This window comes from Lissotriton helveticus, chromosome 8, assembly GCF_964261635.1.
Source record: "Lissotriton helveticus chromosome 8, aLisHel1.1, whole genome shotgun sequence".
In the NCBI taxonomy this organism is placed as follows: domain Eukaryota; kingdom Metazoa; phylum Chordata; class Amphibia; order Caudata; family Salamandridae; genus Lissotriton; species Lissotriton helveticus.
The window spans coordinates 1,310,068,838-1,310,096,478 of NC_136069.1; the positions used below are offsets into that span (position 1 = coordinate 1,310,068,838).

Genomic DNA, 27,641 nt, shown 5'->3' on the forward strand with positions numbered 1-27,641 from the left:
GTTACTGAAGGGACTGCAAGGGGGAGACACATGGGAGGATAGAGTCTCCCTATATGCTGATGACATGCTCATCTACCTAACCGACCCCGAGACGGGCATCCCGAGGTTACTAGCCATGTGCAATACGCATGGTCTGACCTCCGGATACACAATCAACTGGACAAAATCGGTCATATACGTACTGAAAGGTCCTGCACCAGTTCTCCCGAATGACTGCCCGTTAATGGTAGCCGAAACTTCCTTTAAGTATTTGGGTATTCACGTCGCTCGTGACGCGGCGACATTCTACGACCTAAATTTACTGCCACCTCTCACTCGCCTTAGTGCGGACGTGCGACACTGGAAGACTCTACCTCTTACAATGCTGGGACGGGCAGCATTATTCAAAATGATGGCGTTGCCACGCCTACTGTATGTATTAGAGAATACCCCAGCCATGATACCGCCTTCATATTTCCGGAAGGTGACAGCGCTAATGACAGGCCTATTATGGGGAGAACGCCCGCCCAGAATAGCACATACCAAACTTAACCGTGGGTGGTACGACGGGGTAAATAGCCTTGCCAAATGTGCAACTGTATTACTGGGCATCGCAACTCAAGATCGTTAACCAGTGGATCCACGCCCCGCATAATGACCCGGCGTATTCAGCGGAGAGAGCACAATTGGGCACACACAGCCTGTTGGCCCTGTTGTACACTCCAGGACTTACAGCAAAACTGACATGGACCTACTAAACATACCGTGCTACTATGGCACAGGGCGCAGGCGCGACTTAAATCGAAAGGGGTCATAACTAAACTTACCCCGTTGTGGGACACCAAACGGCTGGGCTGTCTTCGTACCAGCAAGGGATTTACCCAATGGGATAACATTGGCATCTCGACAGTGGGAGACCTTTGGACCACTACTGGCGTGATCCCTTTTCCGCAACTGCAGCAACAATACGCATTAGGCCACAATGAAATATACAGGTACATACAAATAAGGCATGCGTTGCTGGCGGTGGTTGAGCCAGGGTCGATTGTCCCGGACTCTTCGCCGTTGGAGGACCGCCTGCTCACGGAATTCATGCAGACAGGCGCCACCTCACTCACTTACCGTAAACTTTTAAACAATCTCCCGGACCCCTTAGTCAAACTGAAAGAAAAATGAGCTGGGAGCCATGGATGAAACAGACTGGAACGCTGCATTGGCATCACCACGAGAGGCGGGCGTCTCAGCTCGTTTCCGGCTGATACAATTTAAGATACTGCATAGGGTATATTACACTAGGACCACCTTACACAAAATGAGCAGGGCAGACAACCCGTATTGCCTTAGAGGGTGTGGAGAGGAAGGGACACTGTTGCACACACTTTGGGAATGCCCGGCCATTTCAGGATACTGGCGGCAGGTCCTGCGCACCATCTCCCAGGCTCTTGAAACATCACTTACGCCAGACCCACGCGTGTGTTTGCTGAATGTGTGGGAGGGCACTGACCTAACACGCCGGAAACAACAATGGGTTACAATCGGGACGATGGTGGCAAAGCGAGACATTGCACAGAGGTGGGGAGTGGCGGAGACACCTACATTGGCGCTGTGGTGCAGGACTATGGACAAACTCATGTTAGTCGAACGTGCAGTGTATAAAATGCGAGCTAACCCTCGCAAATGGAATATGATCTGGCAGCCATGGAACAAATACAGAGGAGACTTATGTGATCCACTTTCTGAAGAAGAAGTGGATAGTTCAGAAGATGAGGAGGAGTTGGGCGAGTAGAACCTTAGGGTGTGGGGAGGAGCTAAAAGAAGGATAAAGAACTGGGCGGTGGGGGTACTGGGTGGACTGCGTTCGGGGGGGATGAGATAGTACTCTAGAATCTGTGCGCCGGCTGGTGACACTATGGCAACATTGCTCTGGCTATAACTGACTATCTGTTAGTAATGAGTCTACAGTTTTGTTTGTGATTTTATAAAAATAAGATGAAGTACATTCGACGAAAAATTTCCTGACTGCCATAAGTACTGATTCAACGCACGCTGCCGGACCGGTGGGTTGTCGGCTAAATAGCTGTGTAACGCTGTAAATGAGCTATTAAGTACTATTCGACTGCATTATGTTGCACGTATTATTGCACTGTACTATTGGCAAATGTAAATAAAGTCTTTAAAAAAAAAAAAAAAAAAAGGGAAAGGTGGAGTACAAGAAAGGGTCTGGAGCTCACTCACTCTCCTGGCAGAGGTGATGGCAACCAGGAAAGCAGTCTTCAGAGTAAAAAGGCGGAGAGGACAGTTGTAAAGTGGCTCAAAGGGAGCGCACATCAGAAACGTAAGAACCAGGTTCAAGTCCCACTGAGGCATCACAAACGGAACAGGAGGGAATGTGTGTGTGATGCCCTTTAGAAATCTATTTACAATAGGGGACTTGAACAAAGAAGGTTGATCAGGTAACCTTAGAAAGGCTGAAAGGGCAGAAAGGTAGCCCTTGATAGTGCCCAGAGCAGAGCCCTGCTGGGCAAGAGAAAGAAGGAAGAGAAGGACCTCAGAAAGAGGGGCAGCAAGAGGATCCACAGCCTTTGCTGTGCACCATGCCACAAATCTGTTCCACCTGCAGGAGTATACCGACTTTGCCAGAATGACGTTACAGACTTTAGGAGGCAAGTCAAATGGCCTCAACTGTCGCCGCTCAATCTCCAAGCATGGAGGTGGAGACTGGACAGGTTCGGGTGGAGGACCGTCACCTGCTGCTGCGACAGAAGGTCCTCCTGAAGAGGCAGACGAACCGGGGGATCGACTGACATACTGAGTAGCTCTGGATACCAGTACCTTCGTGCCCAATCCGGAGCCACAAGGATGACTTGGGCCCGGTCGCGCTTGATCTTCTTCAGCACTCTGGGCAGAAGTGGTATAGGCGGAAAGGCGTACAATAGACCGCAACTCCACTCGCGATGAAAAGCGTCTCCGAGCGAGTGCCGCCTTGGCAATTACAACGCGCAGAACTGATGACATTGCGCGTTCTCTTCGGCGGCGAATAGATCTAACCAAGGCTCTCCCCATCGCTGAAAGAGGCCTTGCGCCACGTCCGAGTTCAGACGCCATTCGTGATCCATCATGCACCGACGACTGAGCTCGTCCACCCTGGCGTTCAGAGAACCTGCCAGGTGTTGAGCCACCAGGGTCAAGCCCTGGCGTTCCAGCCAATGCCAGAGGCGCAGAGCCTCCTGGCAAAGGGTCCACGACCCCAACCCGCCCTGAGGAATGCCTTCAGTGCTAGACGAATCGCCCGTAACTCAAACAGGTTGATGTGGAGCCGGGCCTCCGCCAGAGACCAGCGGCCTCTGATCTCCGCCTCTCCCATGTGGCCTCCCCAGCCCTGGAGGGACGCGTCCGTCACAACTACGTGCTCCGGTTGGGGAAGGGAGAGGGATCTGCCGCTGACCCAATCGCGGTCCATGAGCCACCACTGCAGCTGTCTCGCAGTGCCCTCCGAGATCAGGACGTGGTCGGACAGGTTGCCCTGATGCTGGGCCCACTGAAACTTCAGGTCCCACTGCAGAGCCCGCATCCGCCACCTGGCGTGATGCACCAGTAGGATGCAGGAGGCCATCAGCCCCAGAAGCCGCAGCGTCAACCTGACCGAGACCCGGGATAACGGCTGAAAGATGGGAATCAGAGCCTGAATATCCCGGACCCGCTGTTCGGATGGAAAAACCCGAAACCGCGCCGAGTCGAGAACCGCTCCGATGAAAAGGAGCTTCTGAGAGGGGCACAGGTGTGACTTCGGCACATTGATGGAGAACCCCAGCCGGTGCAGGAGATCTGCCGAAGTCTGGAGGTGGCTGACGACTGTCTGGGGAGAGCCCGCCTTCAACAACCAGTTGTCGAGGTAGGGGAAGACTGAAACCCCTAACCTGTGCAGATGAGCTGCGACCACCGCCATCACCTTTGTGAAAACCCGTGGGGCGCTGGTAAGGCTGAAGGGGAGGACGGTAAACTGGAAGTGCTCGCGGCCTACCGTGAACCGCAGGTAACGCCGGTGGGCCGGCAGGACGGGGATGTGAAAATATGCGTCCTGCAAGTCCAACGCTACCATCCAGTCTCCTGGGTCTAGGGCAGCTAAGACCTGAGCCAAAGTCAGCATCTGGAACTTCTCCTTCCGGAGGAAGCCGTTGACGTTCCGCAGGTCCAAGATAGGGCGTAGGTCCCCTTTGCCCTTCTTGGGAACCAGAAAGTAGTAACAACCACACCCTACTTCTGGCCCAGGAACGCGCTCGATGGCCCCCTTGGCCAAGAGGGACGCAACTTCCTCTTGCCGAAGTTGCAAGTGATCCCCCGACACGCGGTGGTACTGCGGTGGCATGGCTGGAGGGGTCGCCTCAAAGGGGAGGGAGTAGCCCCTTCGGACGATTTGCAGCACCCACCTGTACGATGTGATGGAGCGCCAGTGGAGGAGGTGATGGCGAACCCTGCCGCCCACTGGCGTCGAATGGGCCTGAAAGCTCGGACTAGCAAGGCTTTGAGGCGGATGCTGGGTGGGTGGGTGGATGTGGACTGGCCTCGCCGCTGTCCCCGCCACGGGGGTTACCACGTCCGCCGCCGCGCTGGATGTTAGTCTGCGGCCCGTGGCTGGCAGGAAGTGAGGGGGCGCCCCTTCCTTGGCCACGAAAGGAGCGAAAGGCAGAAGTTTGCTGGCGCTGGCCCGACAGGCTCAAGGACTTGGCCGTAGCCCTGGAGTCCTTGAAACGCTCAAGCGCACTGTCTGCCTTGTCGCCAAAGAGGCGACAGCCATCAAACAGCATGTCCATGAGGGAATTCTGGACATCAGCCGAAAAGTTGGCGGACCTCAGCAAAGCGTGGCGACGAACCGCCACCGTTGTGGAAATCGCCCTGCCCAGCGAGTCCGTGGTATCCAGCCCACATCGGATAGAGTACCGTGCTGCATCCCGCCCTTCCGCAAGGGCTTGAGCGAGTTTGACCCGGGCCTCCTCCGGTCAAGCTGGCAGCACGTCCGCGACCGTGTCCCACAGAGAGTGGGTATAACTGCCCAAAAGGCAAGCAGTGTTGACCGACCGCAACCCCAAACTAAGTGAGGTGAACAGCTTCTCACCGAACTGCTCATACCTTATGGATTACCGATCAGGTGGGGCAGTCAGGAATGCGGTCTGGGAGTTAGAGGCCTGGATAACCAGGCTCTCGGGGGTGGGGTGGGTGGACAGGAAGCTAGGGTCACCCGGGGCCGGGCGGTGGCGCCGTGCCACGTTCCGATCTACAGGGGGACCTGTAGCGGGCCTGGACCAAGTGCCCAACAGAACGTCAGTAAGGGCCTCATTAAACGGCAGTAGAGGTTCCGAAGAGCTTGCCTGCGGTTTAAGGACCTCGGTGGGGAGGTTAGTCCTCACGGCCGCGACGGGGAGCTCAAGACGCAAGGCCTTAGCCGCCCTCGTCAGCACCACGCTGTAAGCAGCCCCCTCCTCCGTAGCCACGGTAGAAGGGGAGATAAAGCCAGTGTCGGGCGAAGTGTCCAAACCACTGGCCTCCCCTAGATCCACTGCCCAGTCCTGATACGACTGGCACTCTCGTGCCAGAGGGTCCTCAGACCCCTCCCAATCCTCTTCGTCTCCCATCTCCTGATAATCAGGTGCAAAGGATGGGGCCGGATCATAGAATTGCTCTTCTCTCTGCGTCGAATGCGGCATCGAGCGACGCCGGATCCCGACAGAGGGAGGGACCGGGGACGTCGGCGTCAGGGGCAACACTATGAGGGTTGGCGACGGCGGAGGGGTCGTAAGGTCGACCAGCGGCGACCCAGATCTGGTGGGGCCCTGCGGCGTCGGGACCCAAGTCGCCGACGGGGCCGAAGCACCCAACGGCGCCGGGGCGAAGCTCCCGGCCCGCTTGGGCTCCCAGTCGGGGCAGCGGGTCCATAAGGCGCCACAACGGGACCCGACGGAGGAGAGAGCGACCTCATGGCCATGAGGAAGACCTAGATCTCCTCCGACGTCGCGTGCAGCCCAGGGACTGGCGGGTATGGAGCTGGCAGTGGCGCCTGCGGCTCCGGCGGTGCCGCGTGGGCGGTGTCGCCCGAACCCCCGGCCGCAACGTGCGAGCGTCGGGGGCGAGTCAGAAGAGCGATGTCGTCTCTTAGACTTCTTGTGCCTCTTACCTGAGGACTTGGGAGCCCGACAAATGATGTGGACTCGCCGAGCTGCGATGACTGTGGCCCCGCGACCGGTCCTTCGACCTCCTCCTCGACCTGGACCGTGAACGGCGCGGGCCGAATGCGAGAGCTTGAGGCGCTTACGGGACCGCTCCCGCCTAGCCTTCGACGTCAAGGCCCGGCAGTCGGCGCACGTCTTGTCGTCGTGGTCGGCCCCAAGGTAATACAGGCACCGACGGTGGGGGTCGGTAACCGACATCCGACGGTTACAGTCAGCATATGGCTTGTACCCGGGCATCCCTACCGGCACCGAGAGTCTACAGACTCGAAAAAGGACCCAAAAAGGATCGAAAAAGTTAGTCAAAAAGTGACTAAGTAGTACTGCTTTTTCCAGATCTGCGCTTGCTGGCGCGGAAAAAAGAACTGAAGTCAGCGCGCGAGGGCGGGTCTAAGTACTCCGACGAACTCATCCAGGTGCCAACGATGCAGACGACGGACGCGGATCCACAGACGACGCATACCGAGGCACAGGGGTACTGCTACGCAAAACTTTCTGGATCCAGTCTGACACCTGGGGATATTCTAAGGTAAGGAATCTAACACTAACCTGTTTCTTTCAGATAGTACTGTTATCATTACTTTTAATTACTCAGTGTTGGATCCTGGTTCCAGCACTGGTGCATCTCCTGTAAACAGTTGAAAGAATGCATTTAAGTCATACAGGTGATTTTTAAGGAATGTTTGTAGATTGTGAAAATCGACACTTAGAAACTTTTCTGGTGAAAACCGGACAATGGATTCCTATGGAAGGAAATTCAACTTGCGGGTAAGTACGGTTAAAATTACTTTTCAAGGTTCAGTGCTGGGCTGAAAGATGCGGTGCAAAAGGAGGTGGTGATGGACGGAGCATCTGACCCAATCAAACACTCACACCCAGTCAAGTGAGCAAGGGACTGCCAGGGAAGGCATGGCTTGGCAGTTCTGACTGGACTGTTCCCATGAGGCACAGGGTCAGACTGATTTGCATATGGCTATGTCTGAACTGGGGTGGCAGAGTGGGATAAAGAGGGGTGATGGATTAAACCCAGATCTTTTGACTGGGTGTGACTGTTTGATTGGTTCAGATGCTCCGTCCATCACCACCCCCTTTTGTACCGCTTTGTTTGCCATAAGTTGGCAGGGTATGCTCAGACGTGAGTCCCTTGCTCACTTTGCCACTGTATTCAAGCAAGCCTGGCTGAAATGCCAGAAACCGGTCCTAGGAAGCTTGTTTCCTGTCCAGGAAAGGCATGGCTTGGCAGTTTGGGCAGGACTGTTCCCATGAGGTACAGGGTCAGACTGATTTGCATATGGCCATGTCTGAACTGGGGTGGCAGAGTGGGCTAAAGAGCGGTGATGGATTAAACCCAGATCTTTTGACTGGGTGTGAGTGTTTGATTGGTTCAGATGCTCCGTCCATCACCACCCCCTTTTTTACCGGGCTGAAAGATGCAGCACTTGTTTCTCTGCTGATAACAGGTGTCAGAATTTGTTGTTCAGCTGATTTTAGATGAATATTTTAAAGTTTCAAAACTCCACACTTAGAAGAAATTCTGAGTGAAACCAGTCAATGTTACCCTATGGAAGAAAAGAGTGTTATCGGCTTTTGGGAAAGTTCTTGACTGGCAGAGTTAAGGTTCTGGGCATAGACTAAGGGGTCTCCCAGGGTCAGGTAGGTACAGTTGGTACTCCTTCAGCGGCAGAGGGGCAGTCAGGTGCAGAGGTAGTTAAGCCCAATGTTATCCAATGAAAGGCAGGGGGCCTGCGGTTGGTGGCTGCTGGCTAGCAGGCCACGCAGCTGTGGGAGCTGGGCTCCTGGTCACTTGTTCAGGGCAAATGGGGAAGTAGATTAGGACAAAGGTGGCACTGCCAGGGCCACTCGGGCGGCTGGGTGCAGTGTGCTTTTGAGCCGTCGAGCACTAAATGTTAGTCAATGGAGATCTTGAAAGGTGTAACAAAGTCTGCAGGCTCGGGGACGGAGACTCTTCATGAGTGACCAACACTTTGAGGGGTAAGTTGGGATCTTGGAGGATAAGTAGACACCCAGGAGTTGGGCACATGGGGCCGGGGTGTTACGGGTGCAGGGTGTCTTTTTAAGTCGGCTCCCCATCCTCAAGATGGCGAAAGCCTGGAGATGTGCTTCACCTTGCCTCCCCCAACTGAGGGGTGGGGTTGGCAGAGGCTGGCAAACCCCCCTTTCCTTCCTTCGTGTTTCCCGCCAGTCTTCCCGCCAGAGTGGGGGTCAGAACTGGTGGGGGCCAGTTGCTGAGTACAGCAAGTGGCCTGGAGAAGCTCACAAAAGGCGGGATGCCTTTGAAGCTTCCCCTGCACATCCTGGGGGAGGAGCATTAGCACCTCGCCCAGGACGTGCATTGTTGCAGGCCCAGGAGAGCAGATGGCTCTCTACCCAGGGGTTCAGCGACATGTCTACCGTGTGGCAGCCTAGGCAGCCTCTCAGACAATACGTGGATTGTAGGTTAGTTTCAGAGGGCAACTCTAAGTTGCTCTGTGTAGTACATTTGGCATTAAATCCCACACTGGCATCAGTGTGGGTTTAATGTGCTGAGAAGTTTGATATCAAACTTCTCAGTCTTCATTGTAGCCATCATGAGGCTGTGGAGTTCGTAATACCAACCTCCCAGCACCATATACTCTTAATGGCATCACCGCACTTACAGTGCCCAGGAATGGCCCTGGGTACTGTAGGGGCACAGGGCTCATGCATCTGTGCCCACACTACTGGCATAGTGCACCCAGCTAGAGGGGTGACTGATGTATGCCAGGGCAGTGTGTTTGTGGACATGGCACACAGGGATGCGTGCCATGTCGACTCTTTGTTTAGTTCTGCACCAGGACACTCAGCCTGCAAAGGCAGTGTGTGGGTGTCAGGGTACAGGGCCCTAAGGGTGGCACAATAAGTGCTGCGGCCCTTAGGGGTCTTCTCTGGTCACAATGCCCTGGGTTCCCAGGGTACCATTTACCAGGGGCTGACGTGGCCAGAGATGCCAAATGGGTTTAGGCTTCAGTACAGTTTTTAGGGAAGGAACACAGGTCCTGGGTACCTGATTGGCAGGGTCCCAGGGCACACCAAGGAAAAGTGCATCAGTTATTAGGTAAAAAGTGGGGGGGGGGGGAGGTTACTGCAACCGAAACCCACTTCCTTACACAAGCGTCACAATCTTCTTCCTCGTGCTCCGGTGAGAGGCACAAGTTGCAGACTTTACGCAGGTCGGTACGCGGATACTTGGAGGGGCACCGAGGACAGAATTTAATCTGAGTCCGTTCCATCGGCAGAAGACTGAATAATAAGGAACAGAGTGGAAGTCGACCGACACTGCTAGGCCCGAAGGTCGCCAAGAATGTCTTCTCGACCGAAGACAGTTTTCCTATTTTTTCAAAACACGCAGAAAAGAATGATAAAGCTAGTACAAAACAATACCGACGAGGGTACAGTGGGTTGCGCATCGAGGGGGAACCCGAAGAACCACGTCCTTACCAGATGGTGGAAATGGACAATGGAGTCGATGTCCATCCACACTATCACCGAAAGGAGGAGTCACTTTATCTGTGATTGAGAAAGACTTCTTTGAAGAAAAACAACTTGCAAACTTTCAGACCCACCACGATGGCAGGAGTATGCAAAGCATGTTTATCTACAGCACACATGCCTTGAACCATCACTTCCAGTAAACTGGATTGACTAACCAGTTGTCCAGGTACGGGAAAATGAGGATGCCCAATCTTCTTAGAGGGGCCACAACAACTGCCATTACCTTTGAGGAGACTCAAGGTGCCAATGGTAAGCCAATGGGAAGATACCGCAAATTAGTAGCGTGTAGAACTCACAACAAATCGCAAGTACTTCCGGTGTGACTGTATGATAGGTATGTGGAAGTACGCATCCTGCAGGTCGAGGGACACCATCCAGTCTCCAAGCCCCAACCCTAGTAGAACTTAAACTAGGATTCATATCAGGAATTTTTCATTTTTGAGGAAGTTTGGGTCCCTGAGGTACAATGGAATGCAGGCTGCTGCCCTTCTTGGGCACCAAGAGGCAACGTGTGCAATACCCCTGGCCCCCCTGCTGTGGCACTAACTTCAAGGCTCCTTTCAGGAGAACAGCTGACAAATACTGTTGAAGTATGGCTAGATGATCAGAAGGAGGGGAGGAGGTGGGGGTTGGATGGGGAGGTATCTAAAGTAAGGGAAAGTTGTAGACCTTTTCTGATTTGAAGGACTTAATGGCCGAAGAAATAGCCTTACAAGCCAGAATAAAACGAGACACCTGCCCTCCCATAGGATCTTTGTGAGCTTTGAGAAGCAAACTAGACCAGCTTTCCTGGTGGTGCAGAAGAGGAGTAGCCCGACAAGACGATTAGGAGGTTGTTATTGATTGGAACAAAAGGATGATCCTTTTGAGAAGCCGGTCAAGAGACAAAACTGGTGATAGTCTTTGGACGCAGACATGAGTTGCAGGCCAAGGGAGCATGCAGTATCCATAGTGGTTTTAAAACGGTCCAAAGCTGAAGCAACCGTATCACCAAAAAGTCACACCCCATCAAAAGGAAGATTCATCCTATTTGCCTGCACATTCGCAGAAAAGTTGGACTGCGGAGCCAAGCATGCCTATGAATAATTACAGAAGTGCCCAAAACCCGGGTCACAGAATCTGCGATGTCAAGCCCCAATTTTGTGAGATGGGGAGGCAATCTGACCATCTGGAATGAGCTCTTGAAAATGGTCTTTCATATGAGCTGGAGGATGTGCAAGATCATTTCAGCCATATCCCAAAGGCATGCATCTGTCGGGAAGGCAGTTCGCATTAGGAGACTTCAAGGAAGTACTTCATGCTGAAAATACCTTTTTGACCCAGGATTTAAGTTCCTTTAATTCCCTATCATTGGAAATTGTTAGAAAGGCACCTCCAGATTATCACCCTGAAAAGGAGGCTTGAACATCAAGTCTCTCCAGTGTTGGTTCGGTTGAAAGGAACGCTTGGTCACATGGAGCGGAACGACAACTACAACCTATGAGCTGGCTGACTGTCAGAGTGGAAGAGGCTTTCCCTCATGCAGCCAAAATGGACTCTAAAATGACCCCATTAAAGGGAATAAGAGGCTCTGATGTTACAGCAGAAGGTAAAAGGTCCTCAGTAAGAAAGTTGGGCTTGGTTACTGTGGTGGGCAGTTGCAGATCTAAGACTGTGGCGTCCAGCAGCATCAATTTATATAGAAAGAACACTTCAGGCATTGGTAGACTAGTAGGGAAGTCCACAGCTAACCCCGGGGAGGTGTCTATGCCACTGGCACATAAAAGTCCTTGAAATTCAACAGGATCACGTCGAGAGTCTCCATAGAGGTTGAAATTCAAAGGTTCAAAATCATTCCCCAAGATTTCACGGAGGTGCTTTCTGTATTTCTCTTCCTAAAGACGCTGTGAATCTCGACTGGACCTGTTTTGAGGGGTGATGTCGGGCTGTGGTGCGGCTTCCGACACTGGCTGCGGAAGTGGTGATAGTGGAGGGGTGGCACCGTCCATGACATTGGCTGCCGAAATGCGCACCTGAGTGATGGATCAAAACAATGTGTTGTCCGTGCCGGATCTGACGGCACATCACTGAAGGGAGTCAGATGCAATAACATGAACACTGGGGGCCAGTATGGGAACAATGGTCCAGAAGTCTTCAAATACAGGAATGCCGCCGGATCACATCCTGGGGTTGGGAAGGTTCCACAGCTGTCAAATACTTTTTTGTCAATTACAATACAAGTTTGTGCATGTCTGGTAAAACGCAACAGGTAGGACGCTTATCCCCCGAGTTTTCCCTTTGTTATGTTATGTTATGTTATATGTTGATTTGTATCGCGCACGGTTAGTCGGGACTGTCCTGGCGCGGTGAGGAAACGGTGTCAGAGTGAGCAACGAGAAGCTATTCAGAATGTGTGAAAAGGTGGGTTTTTAACAATTTTTTGAAATTGGTCAGGTTGGGGCCATTTGCCTTAGAATTCCCTTCACTTCTAGTTCAGAGAAAGGGTTTTTACAGTGTTTTTAATGATTTACAAAGGACGTGTTTTAAGGATGCCTTATCCAAGTAGGACTCATCAGGCTTTGCCGTATTTTGTTTCCTATAAATGTCAGTGTAGTATTCAAGAAATGCATCGCTGATCTCAGTCTGCCTGTGCACCATGCAAACTTGGCAATCACTCACCTGTATTATGGGGGTGCCTCTCATTTCAGGTTTAATCAACCAAGCCAGCATATCTCTGGCTTTGCCCCCTTCGTTGTGAGTTCTCTCTATACATTCAGAGTGATTTAGACTGCTCAATGTTTCCATTATTGTAAGAAATTGAATGGTTATTAGTGAGTGACAACCCTGGTCAGAGGTGAACCTTTAAAGTCACTAAATTAACCAGAGCTAAGCCCCAAGGTAGTTATAGCACAGAGCAGACAGGCTTAACTTAGGGCAATGTGTTAAGTATTTACGTAGTACCAAAACAGTAATTAAATTAAAATGCAAAACAATAAAAAGGTCTAACCAAATTAGAAAAATAGTGTCATGTTTAATGAACAAAATGACACTGAAATGGCAAAACTCCAATTAGGGGTCCTGGAGATATGAATTAAAAATGTTCAAGTGGGAATGGCGCAAAGAAGCAAAAAGTGTAAATGATAGCAGACCTGTCAAGCAGGCTTTGACAATGTAATGTCAAAAAAGATGCCCACAGCCCCCACCCTGTTATCCTGGGAGGCTCCAATGAGTCATCTCTGCACATTCAGGTCAGCCAATTCTTTGCTCCTGGGAGGGATTTCACACCTCTTCAAATTCAAATTATTGGCTGGCAGGAGTGGGAGAGTAAATGTATATTTAGCCTCCAGGAATTACATGCAGGGAAAAGGTAACTGAAAGTTACTTTTCCTTTCCTTTCATTTCCGTCAAAGAACAGACTGTGCCTTTGGATTGGAATTTTAATATTTATATTAGATAGTTGTTTAATTATTTTTATAGATAGTCCCATTCCTGAAATACAGTTTCAGCATTTAGATTTTTAAAAAATTTTTTTTCCATAGGACAGCTAGGCTTGCCAAAGTGAAAATAGCTTTTGGGCGATATTCACTGCAAAGCCATGTTAACATTACATTTCTCCATTTTCTACATTTGAGTTCCAGACTACAATACCTATATCTAAAAGAGACTGTCAAAATAGTTTATTTTGACTGGTCGAAATGCAGAGTTTACATTGCTTCAGTCAGGGTACACAGGGTAGACCTAAAGTCATATTTTCACTACCACTATAGTGGATAGCGAGAAATGGGCTTTACAACGGTGGCGGAGCCACATGTGCCGCTTCAACACAAGCAGAACAACACTTGCCTGAATCACGCATATGCCTTAACCACATGCATTGATGGTTAAGGTAGTCGGTGGCCCAGATGTGCGGAACAGGAAGGACTGAGAATGGAAGCTCTGAGACTCAGCCTGGTAAGTGGGAGTGGCGCCGGGTTTTGGGGGAAGGCGGTAGTTTTTAGGGCTCAGGATGGAGAGGGGGGGGGGGGAGTCGGTAGATTTTAGGGCTGGGGGTGGGTTGTAGAGCGAGAGGAGGAAAGGAGCAGTTTTCAGGGCTGGGAGTCAGTTTTAGATTTGCGGGGCTGGGGTAGTGTTTGGGCAGGGTTTTAGGGCTCAAGGCAAGGGTGGGGGGTGCAGGAAGTTGGCTCTATATATACTATACCAAAGCAAGGTATAGTGTGCACAGAATCTAGAGGATCCCCAGAGGTTTTCAGAGGCTTAAGTAGATAATATTAAAAGCTCTATTTGTGGTAGTGTGGTTAGGAAGTTAGGCTTATCAGAGGGCTGTGTTAGGCGTTTGTTGTACACACTCAACCAAGAAATGATTACACACAATCATAGACTGAATCCAAGACCAACAGCTTTGTTTAAAAAGTTAACACTTTGTTATTTTATTTTAGAACCAAGAGGAACTCAGTAGCAGGTAAGTAACAGTTTCAAGAATAGAAATGCTTTTTAAATACACTAGGTATTGTGTTGTAAAGACCTGTAGGTACCTGAGGTTTCGGCACAGACCCTGGGGGTTAAAGCAAGCACTGGGGGGAGGGAATACAAGGCAGCACCAGTCCTACACCACCAGGGTGCAAAGCAGTGTTAGATGCACAATGTAAGTAAAGAGGGATCTCTGTTGCACTAAAAGGATTCAGGCTTGGACCAGGAGGCAGGACAAAGGTGAACAACAGTGGGGCAGGTAAGTTGAGATGTCAGAGAAGGCCTGGGCACAGTCGGCTGGGCTCCCCAAAGTTAGGGGCTGAGTATGCAGGGGTATGTTTTGGTGTCAGATTTTCTTTACCAGAGCCAGTCGTGGTCAGGGGGACCCTTTGCGAAGAGGCTGCAGGCGTTTTCGTGGAGTCGAGAGGTCAGCCATCGGAGGAGACAAAGTCTGGATCGCTGGGGAGACTTCACTAGCTAGGTAAGCCACTCAGACTCGGGCCCAGGGTGTCATGTGCAGAGTGGGCAGGAATCGCAGTTCCAGGTGGATCCTTAGCCTTTTTAGTTGAATTCTTCAGGAAAGGGTCGCTGTCCTCGGGAGATCTAGTCTTTGTTGAAGAGTGGGTAGTCTTCCTCGGGTTTCGGGAAATTGCTGGCCACAAGACAGGCATCATCTTCTTTGCAGGTTCTTTAAGCTGGAGGCAGGCTGGTCGGGCTGGGGCCAAGCCAGTCATCTTCTTCAGGCTTTGCTGCATGGCATCTTCATCGTCCTTTTTCTAGGTTGCAGGAATCTCAGGATCAAAGTTCAGGAGTTGCATTAAATACTGAATTTAGGGGTGTGACAGGTGCTGGGTGATGGTAGCCCATGGGCCACTTGCCTTTTAGGGTGCCTACACCCTTTGTATGTTCCCTTCCTTTGGGGAGGGGGCATCCCCTAAGCCAATTAGCTAAAATCCTTAAATTCAAAAGGATTTTTTAAAAAGGGGGTCATTTCAGCTTAGGGGCGGTCCTTGCTGACATGGAACACACCTCTCCTGACTACTAATTTTTCCGCCGGTCTTGTGCCAAAAGTAGGGCCTGGTCAGGGGGGCGGGCAACTCCTCGAGCTGGAGAGGCCCTGGCTAGTGTAACAAAAGGCAGGAAGTCTTTGAGGCTCACCGCCCTGACTGTTGCTGCTTGGGGGTAGGTGTGAAACATCTTCACCCGGAGAAGGCTTTAATTCTGACCCACGAGAGCACAAGGATCTGATCTCAGTGGGGGTCTGAAACATGTGAGACAGGCTGGTGCAGATCAGTCAGCTGGATACGTCTGAGTTGTTTGTTTTTCAGGGGGCATCTCTAAGATGCCCTCTGAGTGCATCTGATAATAAATCCAGCACTGGCATCATTGTGGGTTTATTATGCGGAGACATTTTATACCAAAATTAGCATTCAGTAAAGCCATCATAGAGCTGTGGAATACTTAATGACAAACTATCAGCCCATGTACTCAATATGCACTTCACTGCACTTACAATGTCTAAGAATGGACTCAGACACTGTAGGGGCATATTGCTCCTGCAGCTATGCCCTCACCTGTGGTTTAGTGCACCCTGCCTTAAGGCTGTGAGGCCTGCTGGAGTGGTGACCCTCCTATTCAACAGGCAGTGTTTGGAGGCTTGGCACTTCCCTACAGTGGTTGGGGTAGTTTTAAGGCTGGGATTTAGGGTTCAGGGTGGGGCGGTCAGTTATCAGGGCTGGGGTCAGTTTTATTGCTCAGGGCAAGGGGGCTGGTGTTGAGATAGTTTTTTGAGCAGGGGCTGAGTTTTAGGGCTCAGGGTTGGAGTCGAAGTAGTTTTAAGGCCTGGGGTGGGGTGGATTGCAGGGCTGGGGTATTGGGTGATAGGGCACCGGGTGGCGGGGTAGGGGCGTGCACTTTACAACGCATATCCCTTTAGCAATCATGCCTTTAAAACGAAATTCATGGTAAAGGTATGCGTGGTAAAGACGCAGTCGTGGTTCAGACCGCGTTGTTCAGGCATGCGTGGTTTAGGCATGCGTGGCTTTATTATAAAATAGTGGATGGCACAATAGGTGCTGCAGTGCACTAGTGGCATTAACTTGAAGGTCCTCATACACCTTGTACCATATATTAGGTACTTATAGGCGAGGTAAATATACCAGTTAGAAGCATGCCAATTCGACCATCTTTAAAGAGGGAGCCCAGGCCGTTTACTACTGGTTTCAAGCAGTAAAGTGCACAGAGTTCCAACAACAGTAAAAAATATAAGGGCGACCAAAAGGGGAAAAATACGGGGTAACCATGCAGAAATGGCAGATTTCCTACAATGATCAAGTCATAATTTCCCTCTCAGTCATTAATGATTAATGTTTGTTTTCGCACGTGATCTTTTTCTACTTTGAGAAATTTCCTGTCCAGTTTGCTTCTACGCCTTACTCCTACCATCAGATCTTGAATGCAAATACACAGCATGAATCAAGTGTCAGATGTGCATATCAGCAATGATCAAACTATTTAGTGTGTAAATTTCCTTTTGTGGATACATATGCGTACCCCCGCAAACAGAATCTAGCCCAGACACTAGCCCGGAATGATGGAGGTAAAAAGGACAATACTCGGTCCAGATAGACGACACTATAACTGGGTGGGAGGAGGTAGAAAACAAAAGTCTGATGCAAATATGATGAGATGGGACGAACTGATTATTCGCATAACCAATAGGAATCATTGTAAAGAAAATGCGGACACTGTGATTGAACATGATTTAATGGAGAATGTCTTGATTTGTTGTGCAAAACTTGAAAAGAAATTTTTACAAAAAAAATAAATTCCTTTTGTGAATCTGGGCCTACGTATTGCTGTGTGTTGTAACAATTTGGAGAAATATGATGGAAACTATGGAATAAGGAAGAGCAGTCTCTTGCACACATTGTTCTACAATGTATAATACTGGTAAGCAAACAAAGATTCTTCTTACATTTTCGTTAACACTGCTGTTTACTAAGAAACAACATAGGATGGGTTCCTAAGAGGAAAGTATAAAAGTATAATATCACTGAAAAGTTCTTGGAATTACTTTAATCATGCTCAGATCAACAGGTTAGCCTACCAACATATTTGGGAAAAAAGAATCAATGTGTATTTCTTATTTTAACCAAGTACTATTGATCAACTGGAATACCTGTTGCTGTGACTGAGCTTGTGGTTGTTGCTGAAATTGCGATAACAAGGAGTCCATCATATCTCCTCCAATGGGAGAAGGGGGATTGTCATCCTCATTTATAGAGCTTCTTCGTGCATCCTGATTACTGTCCACAAACATGTTTAGGAAGGTCTGCGTACAGATTTAAAAAAATGCATTAAAATCCAGATGAAGAGGCAGAACAATGAAATATATGCTGAAAGTAATCGTTAGTAAACAAGTATTCATCAGTTTTCATCCCACAGTGTACCAGTTTTTCCACTTGAGTGTATTTCCAAAGGTTGAGCTGCAAATCATAAAAGAAAACTATAAACTTGTAATAGTAGTTTCCAGTGGTGGGCACATTTTTCATATTTTCACCTTCTTGAATCACAGTTTGGGTTATTCCAGTTCATATAAAATGCATTGCACAGTAACAAAATACCAAAGTATAACTTACAGGGAAAAATATAAATTAATGTTATTTATAAGTTTCAAACTTTGCCATAGAGAGATAAACAAGTTACTTACCATTGGTAATGCACTGTCTAGTGAATACTTTATGTAACTGCACATTCCTCACCCCTTGAACAGCCCCAGGCCACGGACTGGACTCTGAGACTTTCATTAATTCCCTTGAACTCCAGACGGTGGAGCCTCTCCTCCTCTTTGAAAGGATGCGGGCGGGAAGAAGGTGGGCAAAGTGATGGTCTTTCCTATGTGGAAAGAGGTAACCACATTGGGAAGTATAGAAGGTCAAGTTCGAAGGACAACCTTGTGTGGATGAACAGCAAGGAAAGGAGGCTCAGAAGAAAGAGCCTGAAGCTCACTCACCCTGCGAGCAGAGGTGAAGGCAACCAGAAAAGGAGTCTTTAACCCCTTCCATGCTCATGACGAGCTCAGCTCGTCATGCAGTGCACTGCTCCTGTGCTCATGACGAGCTGAGCTCGTCATGAACAATGGGAAATCTGGAGTAACAGCACTCAGGGGGAATTGCCTTAGCACTAATGGAGTTAAGGTCAAGAGTCTGAGAGGACTATTATGTAGTGGCTCGTAGGGAGCGCACATAAATTAAGTCAGAACAAGGTGCAAATCCCACTGGGGCATTATGAAAGGAATAGGAGGAAACAGGTGAGTAATGCCCTTAAGGAAACAATTTCAAATAGGGGACTTGAAAAGAGAAGGCTGATCAGGAAGGTGAAGAAAGGACGAAATGGTAGAAAGATAGCCCTTGAGGGTGCCCAGAGCAGAGCACTGAAGGACCAAAGAAAGCAGGAAGAGGAGAACCTCAGAGTAAGGGCAGAAAGGGGATCCACGGCCTTTGCTGCGCACCATGCCACAAATCTGTTACATCTACAGACGTATACTGTTTTAGTAGAGGGACGCCTGGCTGCCAAGATAACATTACAGACTTCAGGAGGAGGGTCGAAGGCTGTAAGCTGTCGCTGCTCAAACTCCACGCAAGGAGGTGGAGGGTGGACAGGTTCGGGTGGAGGACCGTCCCCTGCTGTTGCGACAGAAGATCCTCCTGAAGGGACAGTATGATCGGAGGATCGATGGCCATGTTCAAGAGCTCGGGATACCAGACTCTTCGTGCTCAGTCCAGAGCCACAAGAATTACTTGGGTCCGGTCGCGCTTGATCTTCAGCATTCTGGGCAGAAGTGGTATAGGCGGAAAGGCATATAGAAGACCGCAACTCGACTCGCAACAAAAAGAGTTGCCTAGCGAGTGCCACCGTAGAAATTCCAACTAGCAGAATTGTTGACATTGTATGCTCTCTTCGGTGGGGAATAGATATAACCAAGGCTCTCCCCACTGCTGAAAGAGACCTTGCACCACCTCCGAGTGAAGACGCCATTTGTTATCCATCAAACAACGGCGATTGAGTTAGTCAACCCTGGCATTCAAAGAACCAGCAAGGTATTGAACCACCAGGGACATGCCCTGATGTTCCAGCCACTTCCAGAGACAAAGGGCCTCCTGACAGAGGGTCCACGACCCCACGCTGCCCTGTTTGTTGCAATACCACATGGTGGTGGTGTTGCCTGTGAATACCTGCACTACTCTCCCTTTGACAGAAGGAAGGAATGTCTTCAGTGCTAGACGAATCGCCAGGAGCTCCAGAAGGTTGATGTGGAGCCCAGACTTCGCCAGAGACCAGAGGCCTCTGATCTCTGCCTCACCCATGTGCGGCCCGATCCCATGAGTGATGCATCTGTCAACACTGAGAAATCTGGTTGGGAAAGGGAGAGGGATCTGCTGTTGACCCATTCCTGGTTCGTGAGCCACCACTGCAACTGATGTGCAGACCCCGCCGAGATCTGGATGACATCGGACAGATTCCCCTGATGCTGCGCCCACTGGAACTACAGGTCCCACTGCAGAGCCCGCACATGCCACCTGGCATGATCCACCAGCAGGATGCAGGAGGCCATGAGGCCCAGCAGCCTCAGGGTCATCGGCACCGAAATCCATGATAGACGCTGGAATATCGGTATCATAGCACGAATATCCCGGACTCGCTGTTCGGGAGGATAGGCCCAAAACTGCGCTGTGCCCAGAACTGCTCCAATGAAAAGGAGCTCCTGAGAAGGGTGCAGGTGTGACTTCGGCACGTTGACTGTGAACCCCAGCGAATGCTGGAGGTCCGCTGTAGTGTGGAGGTGGGCGACGACAACATGGGGCGAGCTCGCCTTCAACAACCAGTCGTCGAGATAGGGGAAAACTGGAACCCATGATCTGCGCAGATGAGCTGCGACGACCGCCATCACTTTCGTGAACACCCTAGGGGCGCTGGTGAGGCCAAAGAAGAGCACGGTAAACTGAAAATGCTCGTGGCCTACCGTGAACCGAAGGTAATGCCTGTGAGCCGGCAGGACGGGGATGTGGAAATAAGCGTCCTGCAAGTCCAACGCCGCCATCCAGTCTCCAGGGTCAAGGGCAGACAGGACCTGAGCCAATGTCAACATTTTGAACTTCTCCTTCTGGAGGAAGCGGTTGATGTCCCTGAGGTTCAAGTTAGGATGCAGGACTTTGTCCTTGTGGGCACCAGAAAGTAGTGGGAGTAGCAGCCACGACCTACTTCTGGCACAAGGACTCGCTCTATGGCTTCATTGGCCAAGATAGCCGCGACTTCCTGGCAGAGAAGGGCCAGGTGAACCTCCGACATGCGATGGAATGCAGGTGGCATGGAGGGAGGAGTAGTCTCGAAGGGGAGGGAGTAGCCCCTTTGGACTATCTGCAAACCCACTTGTCTGACGTGATGTGCCAGTGCAGGAGGTGATGGCGGATCCGGCCGCCCACTGGCAACTGGTGGCCCTGAAAAGTCATGCTAGGAAGGTTTGGAGGCTGCTGCAGAGAGAGCACTGGTGGACTGGCGCGACCCCTGGCCCCCAGACCGATGACGGTGGGTCCCACGTCCTCGCACCGCAGAGGCTGGACAGCCTGCGCGGTCCTGTGGCTCTGGGCAGAACGTGGTGGGGCACCTCTTCCGTAGCCACAAAAGGGGCGAAAAGCAGATTGCGTGAGGTGGGAGGTGGTAGCAAGGCCCAAGGATCTGGCTGTAGCCCTAGCGTCCTTGAAGCGCAAGAGAGCATTGTCCACTTTGCCGCCAAACAAGTGATGGACATCAAAGGGCATGCCCAAAAGAGTCAATTGGACATCGCCCGAGAAGCCAGTGGACCTCAGCCAGGCATAGTATCTCAGGGCTACCAACATTTAAATCGTCCTGCTTAGCGAGCCGGCGGTGTCCATCCCACAGCAAACTTTGCTGCATCCCTCCCTTCAGCGACTGCACCGGAGAGTACTGCCTGGACCTCCTCCGGGCACTGTGGCAGCACCTGCGCAACCGTGTCCCACAGAGTGGGTGTAACGGCCCAAGAGACATGCAGTGTTCACTGACCGCAGTCCTAAGCTGGCGGAAGAAAACATTTTCTTCCCAAAATGATCCAGCTTCTTGGATTCCCTTTCTGGGGGAGCAGTAGGGAATGCGCCTTTGGATGTTGAGGCTTGGGCCACCAAGCTCTCAGGGGTGTTGGGAGAGGAAATTGGGGTCACCCGGGGCTGGGCGGTGGCGTCGGGCAATCATGAGCCCCTGTGCTGGGCTTGGTGTCCAGAAGGATGTCTGTGAGGGCCTCATTTAACGGTAGCAGGGGCTCCAAAGAGGCTGCTGCTGGTTGAAGCACCTCAGTCAGGAGATTAGTCCTGACTGCCACCATAGGTAGCTCAAGGCCCAAGGCCTCAGCTGCCCTACGCTACACCACATCGTAGGAGGCTCCCTCCTCTGTAGCCATGGTGTGGGGGAGAAAGCATACCAAGGTCAGAGGATGTATCCAGACCACTGGCCTCACCCAGTTCCTCTTTTTCAGTCCGACCCTTCCAGCTGGTCTGCTAGAGGGTCAATAGACCCCTCCCAGTCCTCCTTACCCTCCTCTGGCTGCCACTCAGGGCAATAAGGAACGCCAGGATAGAACAAAGCTACAAAAGTACCAGTCGACGCCGGTTGGAGACAATCCGCGTCGGAGGGGGCGGAGGTGTCACCAATGGATTTGGTGCCAGAGGAGGTGTAGTAAGGTCGACCGGTGCCAATCCGTATCCAGGCCTGGATCTCTGGGGGCCCTGCGGCGCTGAAGCCGCCGGCATCGAAGGCCTAGATCCCCCAGCTGAGTTTGCGGGGCACGAAGGCGCGCTGGCAGAGTCGGGCTGCCCAAAGATAGAGTGGAGGGCTTCGTAAAAGCTACGAAGTTCGGCAGGGGTCGTCCCGATTCCAGGGAAGGGAGGGAAGCTCGGTGCCGACCGAACAGGCTCCATGGGCAGAGCCGGACTACCTTCTGCATACCGCGTCGCGACGGACAGGGAGAAGGCAAAGAGCAACGGTGCTTCTTCGCCTTCTTCTTGTGCTGCAACTTACCCGAAGATGAAGATTTCGAAGTGGAGTAATAGTGGTAACTCCGCGACCGGTCCCGTGACTTCCCTCATGACCAGGACCGCGAGCGGCGCGGAACTGACTGCCGGGCCTCGCGAAGCTTTTGGGACTGCTCCTGCAAAGACTTCAGGTTCATGGCCCGGCAGTCGGAGCACGACTTTGGGTCAAAGTCGCACTCAAGGCACACCAGATGTCAGTCCATGACTGACATCACTTGTGACAGAAGCCATAAAGTTTGAAGCCGGTCCGTCGATGTGACATCCCTTGCACCAGGAGTCGAAAGACTTAAAAAAAAAAAGGCGAAAAAACTCTAGTAAAAAAAAGACTAAGTGTACCGCTCTCTCCTGATCTGCGCCGGCTGGCACGGAAAAATAAAGAATTGATGTCAGCGCGCAGGGGCGGCGTCTAAGTAGATACAGAGATGTCATTCAGGCAACATGACGCCAACGACGAACGCAGACTCAACCAACGCCACGGAGGGGGACTGCTGAAGAAATTTTTTCCAGATACAGTCTGACGTCTAGGGGTAATTATAAGGTAAGGAATCCATAAATAATAGTCTCTTTCTGATATAGCTTTACCGAAAGTATATAACTTGTTTCTCTGCTGGATACTTCGAACCACAGATTCCTCACCTAGTGAACAGCCACCATAGCAGTACCTTCCCAGATGGTGGGTCTCTGGAAAAATTCAGACCAAAAAGTCTTGCAGGATTGAACAGGCAAAGTATCTCCCTCACCGGACCAAGTTATCAAAGCAATAGAGCTTTGTGAATGTGTGTGTAGGAAGCTGGCTTTTTATGTAGTGTGGTACACTACATAGTAAGTCCAGACGACACTTACTGGCTAACAGGGCTTAAATTAATAATCCAAATGCTTTCTTTCTGCTAGTGTGGGAGAGCAGTTTAGTCTTATCAGAGGGTAGTATTAAGCATTTGGTGTACACACAAAGTCAAAACATGAGAGACACACTCAAAGTGGAAACTCAAGACCAATTTGGAAAATAATAACAGATTTTTGTATGATTTTAGACACCAAGTTCATCGGAATCAGGTAAGCACTTTAGACATTATGAATTTTCACAGGAAAAAACTGAAGAAAATCACAGCTGTCAAATTTAAGGCATGAGCCTTAATGTGGTAATATTATCCTGTGGTAGAATCATCCACTGTATAAGTACACTTACAGACGACTTGGGCTGTGCTTCTGGACTTACGATGAGTAGGGGTAGAGGTCCAACAAAGCACCAGCAGATGTGGTCGATGCCTGCTGGTGCAGGAAAGTGGCTTCTCCACTCAAAGCGAGATATTGCTGGATCGATGAAGTGCTGAGCAGCCCTCCAAGGGTTTGGATAGGCAGTTCCACTTCTGGACGAGCAGGTCTTTGTGACTGTCAGAATAGCAGCAGTCAGGCAGGATTTTGCGTTAAGTCCAGTGTTTGGCCACAGTTCTCAGGTCTTCGGCTCTTCTCTGTGCTCCTTCTTTCAGGCAGACAAATCTGAGTTCCTGGTGTCGGGGCCACCTAAATACTAAATTTAGGGGTGTTGAGAGGATTGAAGGGTATTACTTAATGAGCTACTTAGCCCTGGGGTCACTACACCCTCTAAGTGAGCACTTCCTGGGAGGAGTAGGCATAACCCTGTCCTAGAGTTCCTACTTTCCCCAAAAACAAGATGGTGGAATCCTTCTTTCGTGAAGCACACAAGGTAGCCCACCTTAGGGGTGTGACTAGCCTGGAGGGGCAACATGCCTACTGCATAGCTAATTTTCCTTCTGTCCTGGTGCCAAATGGGCCTCAGGGCAGGGGGCGGAATTCTCCAGGTCTTGTGGAACCCAGGGTGGCATATCATAGGTGGCAGAGACTTCAAAGCCTCTGTTCTTGGTATGCAGATTCACTAGCCACCCTGCTGGCGAAGATGACAACACCTTCACTGGTGCTGGCATTGTTTCCTGACCTCAAAGAGCATTGGCTCTCACCTACAGGGGGTCAGAAATTCGCCTGTGTTGACAGGCTGGACGATACTAGTCAGCTAGCCAATCCAATCCAAAAATTCTTTATTTGGGTCATTTGAGGCCATAAAAGATTCATAAAAACATTTACAATACATAAAACAAACGATAACAAGCACTGGCGTTGCCAATAGGTTTCGCATTTCGAAAGTTGGAGCTATTGGTTTTGTAAATGACATTTTATATTTATATATCGTTATTGGCATTGTCAATAACAATATATAAATATAAAATGTCATTTACAAAACCAATAGCTCCAACTTTCCAAATGCGAAACCTATTGGCAACGCTAGTGCTTGTCTTTTCTATGCAGTTAAAATTCTAGACGAACCCTTGAAACGTTCTGTACGAGAACCAGTAGGGGAGACGGATTTTTAGACACATACTCATGTTTTTTTTAATTCATGATAGTAATCCAGTTTACTTGTTCCAATCACTGGCAAAGCCAATGGGTGTATCTACCGTTTGGAGTCCTACCTAAACGATTTAAAGCCTACAGCAGGGATAAAAAAAGTTTCTGTATACAACGTGTTCATGAGACATAGATGTAATGTTTTTGGTATACATTGGAGATGTAAAACACTCCCATGTACATTGCAGCGCGAGCTCGCCATAGGAAGCAGGATTTTCCACCAGAATTATTCTGAGCAAATCACTTAATCTCCATGTGCCTAAAAAACTGGATGTGACCTCGTGTAATGTAACAGGCGCTCATGCACCCAATACCATTGGCTCGAGTTTGACTTATATTAAAGTGCACAAATAAAAACATATAAACTCCTGTGACGTGCTCAAGACCACGGTGCCGTGAGAAAGCCGACTTTCATTATCACTCCAGCGGCTATTCCGTTTACCACCACAAGGAGGTGTTCAGGCGCCCGGGGTCAGGTCAGGCTGGCCCTGAGAACCACTGGTAATCGCAGCATAGGAGACGTGCAAATGTGAAACCAAACAGACGGGGTGGGGGAGTCGAGCTGCAGAAACATTTCACGTGAGTGCTAGAATGGCTTAGAATACAGGGGCATATGCAAGCGGCTGCGGGAGCCACAGACAAGGGGCATGTGTTCGGCTGTAGTTCACATGCATGGGAGTCCTCGGCGTCCCTAGGTACTTACTGTGAAGAGAGGCTGGCTCGCAGTGAAGAAAGGGAAAAGGCACACGAAGGCTGCAAGAAGGAAAGGAAAAAAAAAGGGAGGAAACCAAAGGAACGAAAAAAAAACCTTCGAAAAGAAAGAAAGAAAATCTTCAAAAGCGCTCCGGCATGTTGTGTCTTGCGTGTTACATTACGTACTGGTGAAAACAGGAGTTGTTAACTGATTCTTTTTTAATTTGAAGTACATTTATTTATGTCTAAGTTTCGCCTTTGTGTCCATGTAAAGGCAAATGGCCTCGCAATGCTGGCAAATGGCCGGACGGAAGCCGGATGGGGGCGGGAGAGCCTGGTGGGGGGGGCGGGAATGCGAGCGAGGGGAGAAGTGTGGCAGGCGGATTAGGGAGATGCGCGTGCTTGTGTGGTCACGTGACCCGCTTTTGTGGTCACATGACCCTCACATGCACTGTGGAAAAACCGCAGTGGTTTGACGAGTCGATCGAGCCCTTGAATTTTCGCCTATTACATTCGCAAGCGAATGATAATAGGCGAAACCTAAAAACTAAGCAAGGTACAACCTATAATTTGTTACAGTTCATTTTGTGTATAACATGAAGTTAACCATTTAGAATTTTCCCCCTTACCTGCCACATGGCCATTAAGTACTTGGCAACCGCAAAAACTATGTAATGCACAGTACTTGTCTTTAGGATTCTGAGTGAGTGCAGATAGGTTCTAATGCCCATATTCCTACACAATGGCAGTAGCCAGTATTTCCTCGGTCTCGTGTAGGCAGGACAAAAGAATAACATATGAGGTTAATCCTCCTCTTTCGCACTACACCCAGGGCAGATTTTATCATTCGTCGTCGACCAGTGGCTGGTAAACGATTTTAGGGGCAAAATGCCCAACCTCCATTGAATGAACAGTTTCCTTGCCTTAATAGGATAGATAATGTCCATAAAATCTTCGAAATGAAAAGAATTTTTGGTATAGTTAGGGTGCCGATTCTGGATGCGCATACAAGCGAAGCTAGGCTTTTATCCTTGTAGATCTTAACAAGACTTTTGCGTGCCACACCGAGACAGCTTCTTTCGGGATCCTCCCATAGCTCAGGCAAACCCAAGCGATAGAATTCTCGTTTAATGTAGGCCAGCCAGGGAATTCTATCGCGATGATTGAGGGTCAGGACATGCCTAAGGTCTTGCCTGTAATGGGAAAGTTCACCAGTGGACCAGAGCCTGTGCCAAAAACTCAGTGGTTTTAGTGCCAATTCATCCCCTATTGAAGGGAGCCCCAGGTCTAGCCTCAAGGGTAACAGGGGTGTGCCTTGGGGAAGGGACAGGAGGCGCCTTAGGAAGTTGTTTTCTACCTTGACCAGATCCAACCCAGCTTTATGGCCCGACAGCTCACTGCCATAGGATGAGGCTGCTCTAGCTTGTGTTTTATACATCTCCAGGGCAGGGCTGATAGGTTTAAAGGTAGAAGAATTCGAGACTTTCAGAATTGCCCCACCCATCTGGGATAACTTAAGACGGGATCTAGCTATTTGTGGACCCCATGATAGATTTTCATGTAGAGTTACCCCAGATACTGAAACGTTTTGACCCTTTCAAGCCTTTCGGATCCCAGGGTTGGATTGGGCCTGGTTGTTTTGGAGGGGTTAAACACCATAAATTTGGTTTTTTCTGCGTTTATCTCTAGACCATGGGTCCTGCAGCAAATCCCCAAACCCATCCAGTATCCTTTGTATCCCCATCGGGGATTTGGAAAGCAGGAGGGTATCATCGGCAAACATGATAGCCGGGACCATCCTGCCTGCCAAGCTAGGTGCACCGTTGTCCCTGACATTGTCAAGATGAAATATGACACTGTTAACAAAGAGGCAAAACAGGGTCGGCGCACGAACGCAACCCTGTCTTACCCCCCTGAGAACTGGAAACCTAGAGGACAATGCCCCATCCCTCCCACACCTAACCTGGGCAAAATTGCCATCATGGAGCCTAATAATGGCCTGTAACAGTTGTAGAGGAACTCCCAGTTCCTTTAGGACCATCCACAGTTTCTTACAAGGTACCAAATCAAAAGCGGACTTCAGGTCCACGAAGACCATGTACAGACTCCTCCCCTCGATCCCCACTGTTTTCCAGTAGAGAAGTACGAGGCGGAAAATCTGATCCATGGTGGACGTGTTTTTCCTGAAGCCCGCTTGAAGGGGACTGAGGATTGCGTTATCCTCCATCCAGTCAAGTAGATGATC

General features: G+C 50.2%; 1 protein-coding gene across 2 annotated transcripts in view; it reads right to left on the bottom strand.

Annotated features, from left to right (window-relative positions):
- MED14 (mediator complex subunit 14) overlaps window positions 1-27,641 on the bottom strand; it is a 941,548-nt gene that overhangs the window by 303,407 nt on the left and 610,500 nt on the right. For both annotated transcript variants that reach the window (XM_078658290.1, XM_078658289.1), the window contains exon 22: window positions 17,359-17,511. In XM_078658290.1, coding sequence (XP_078514416.1) covers window positions 17,359-17,511 — 153 coding nt within the window. The remainder of the gene's footprint in view (window positions 1-17,358; window positions 17,512-27,641) is intronic.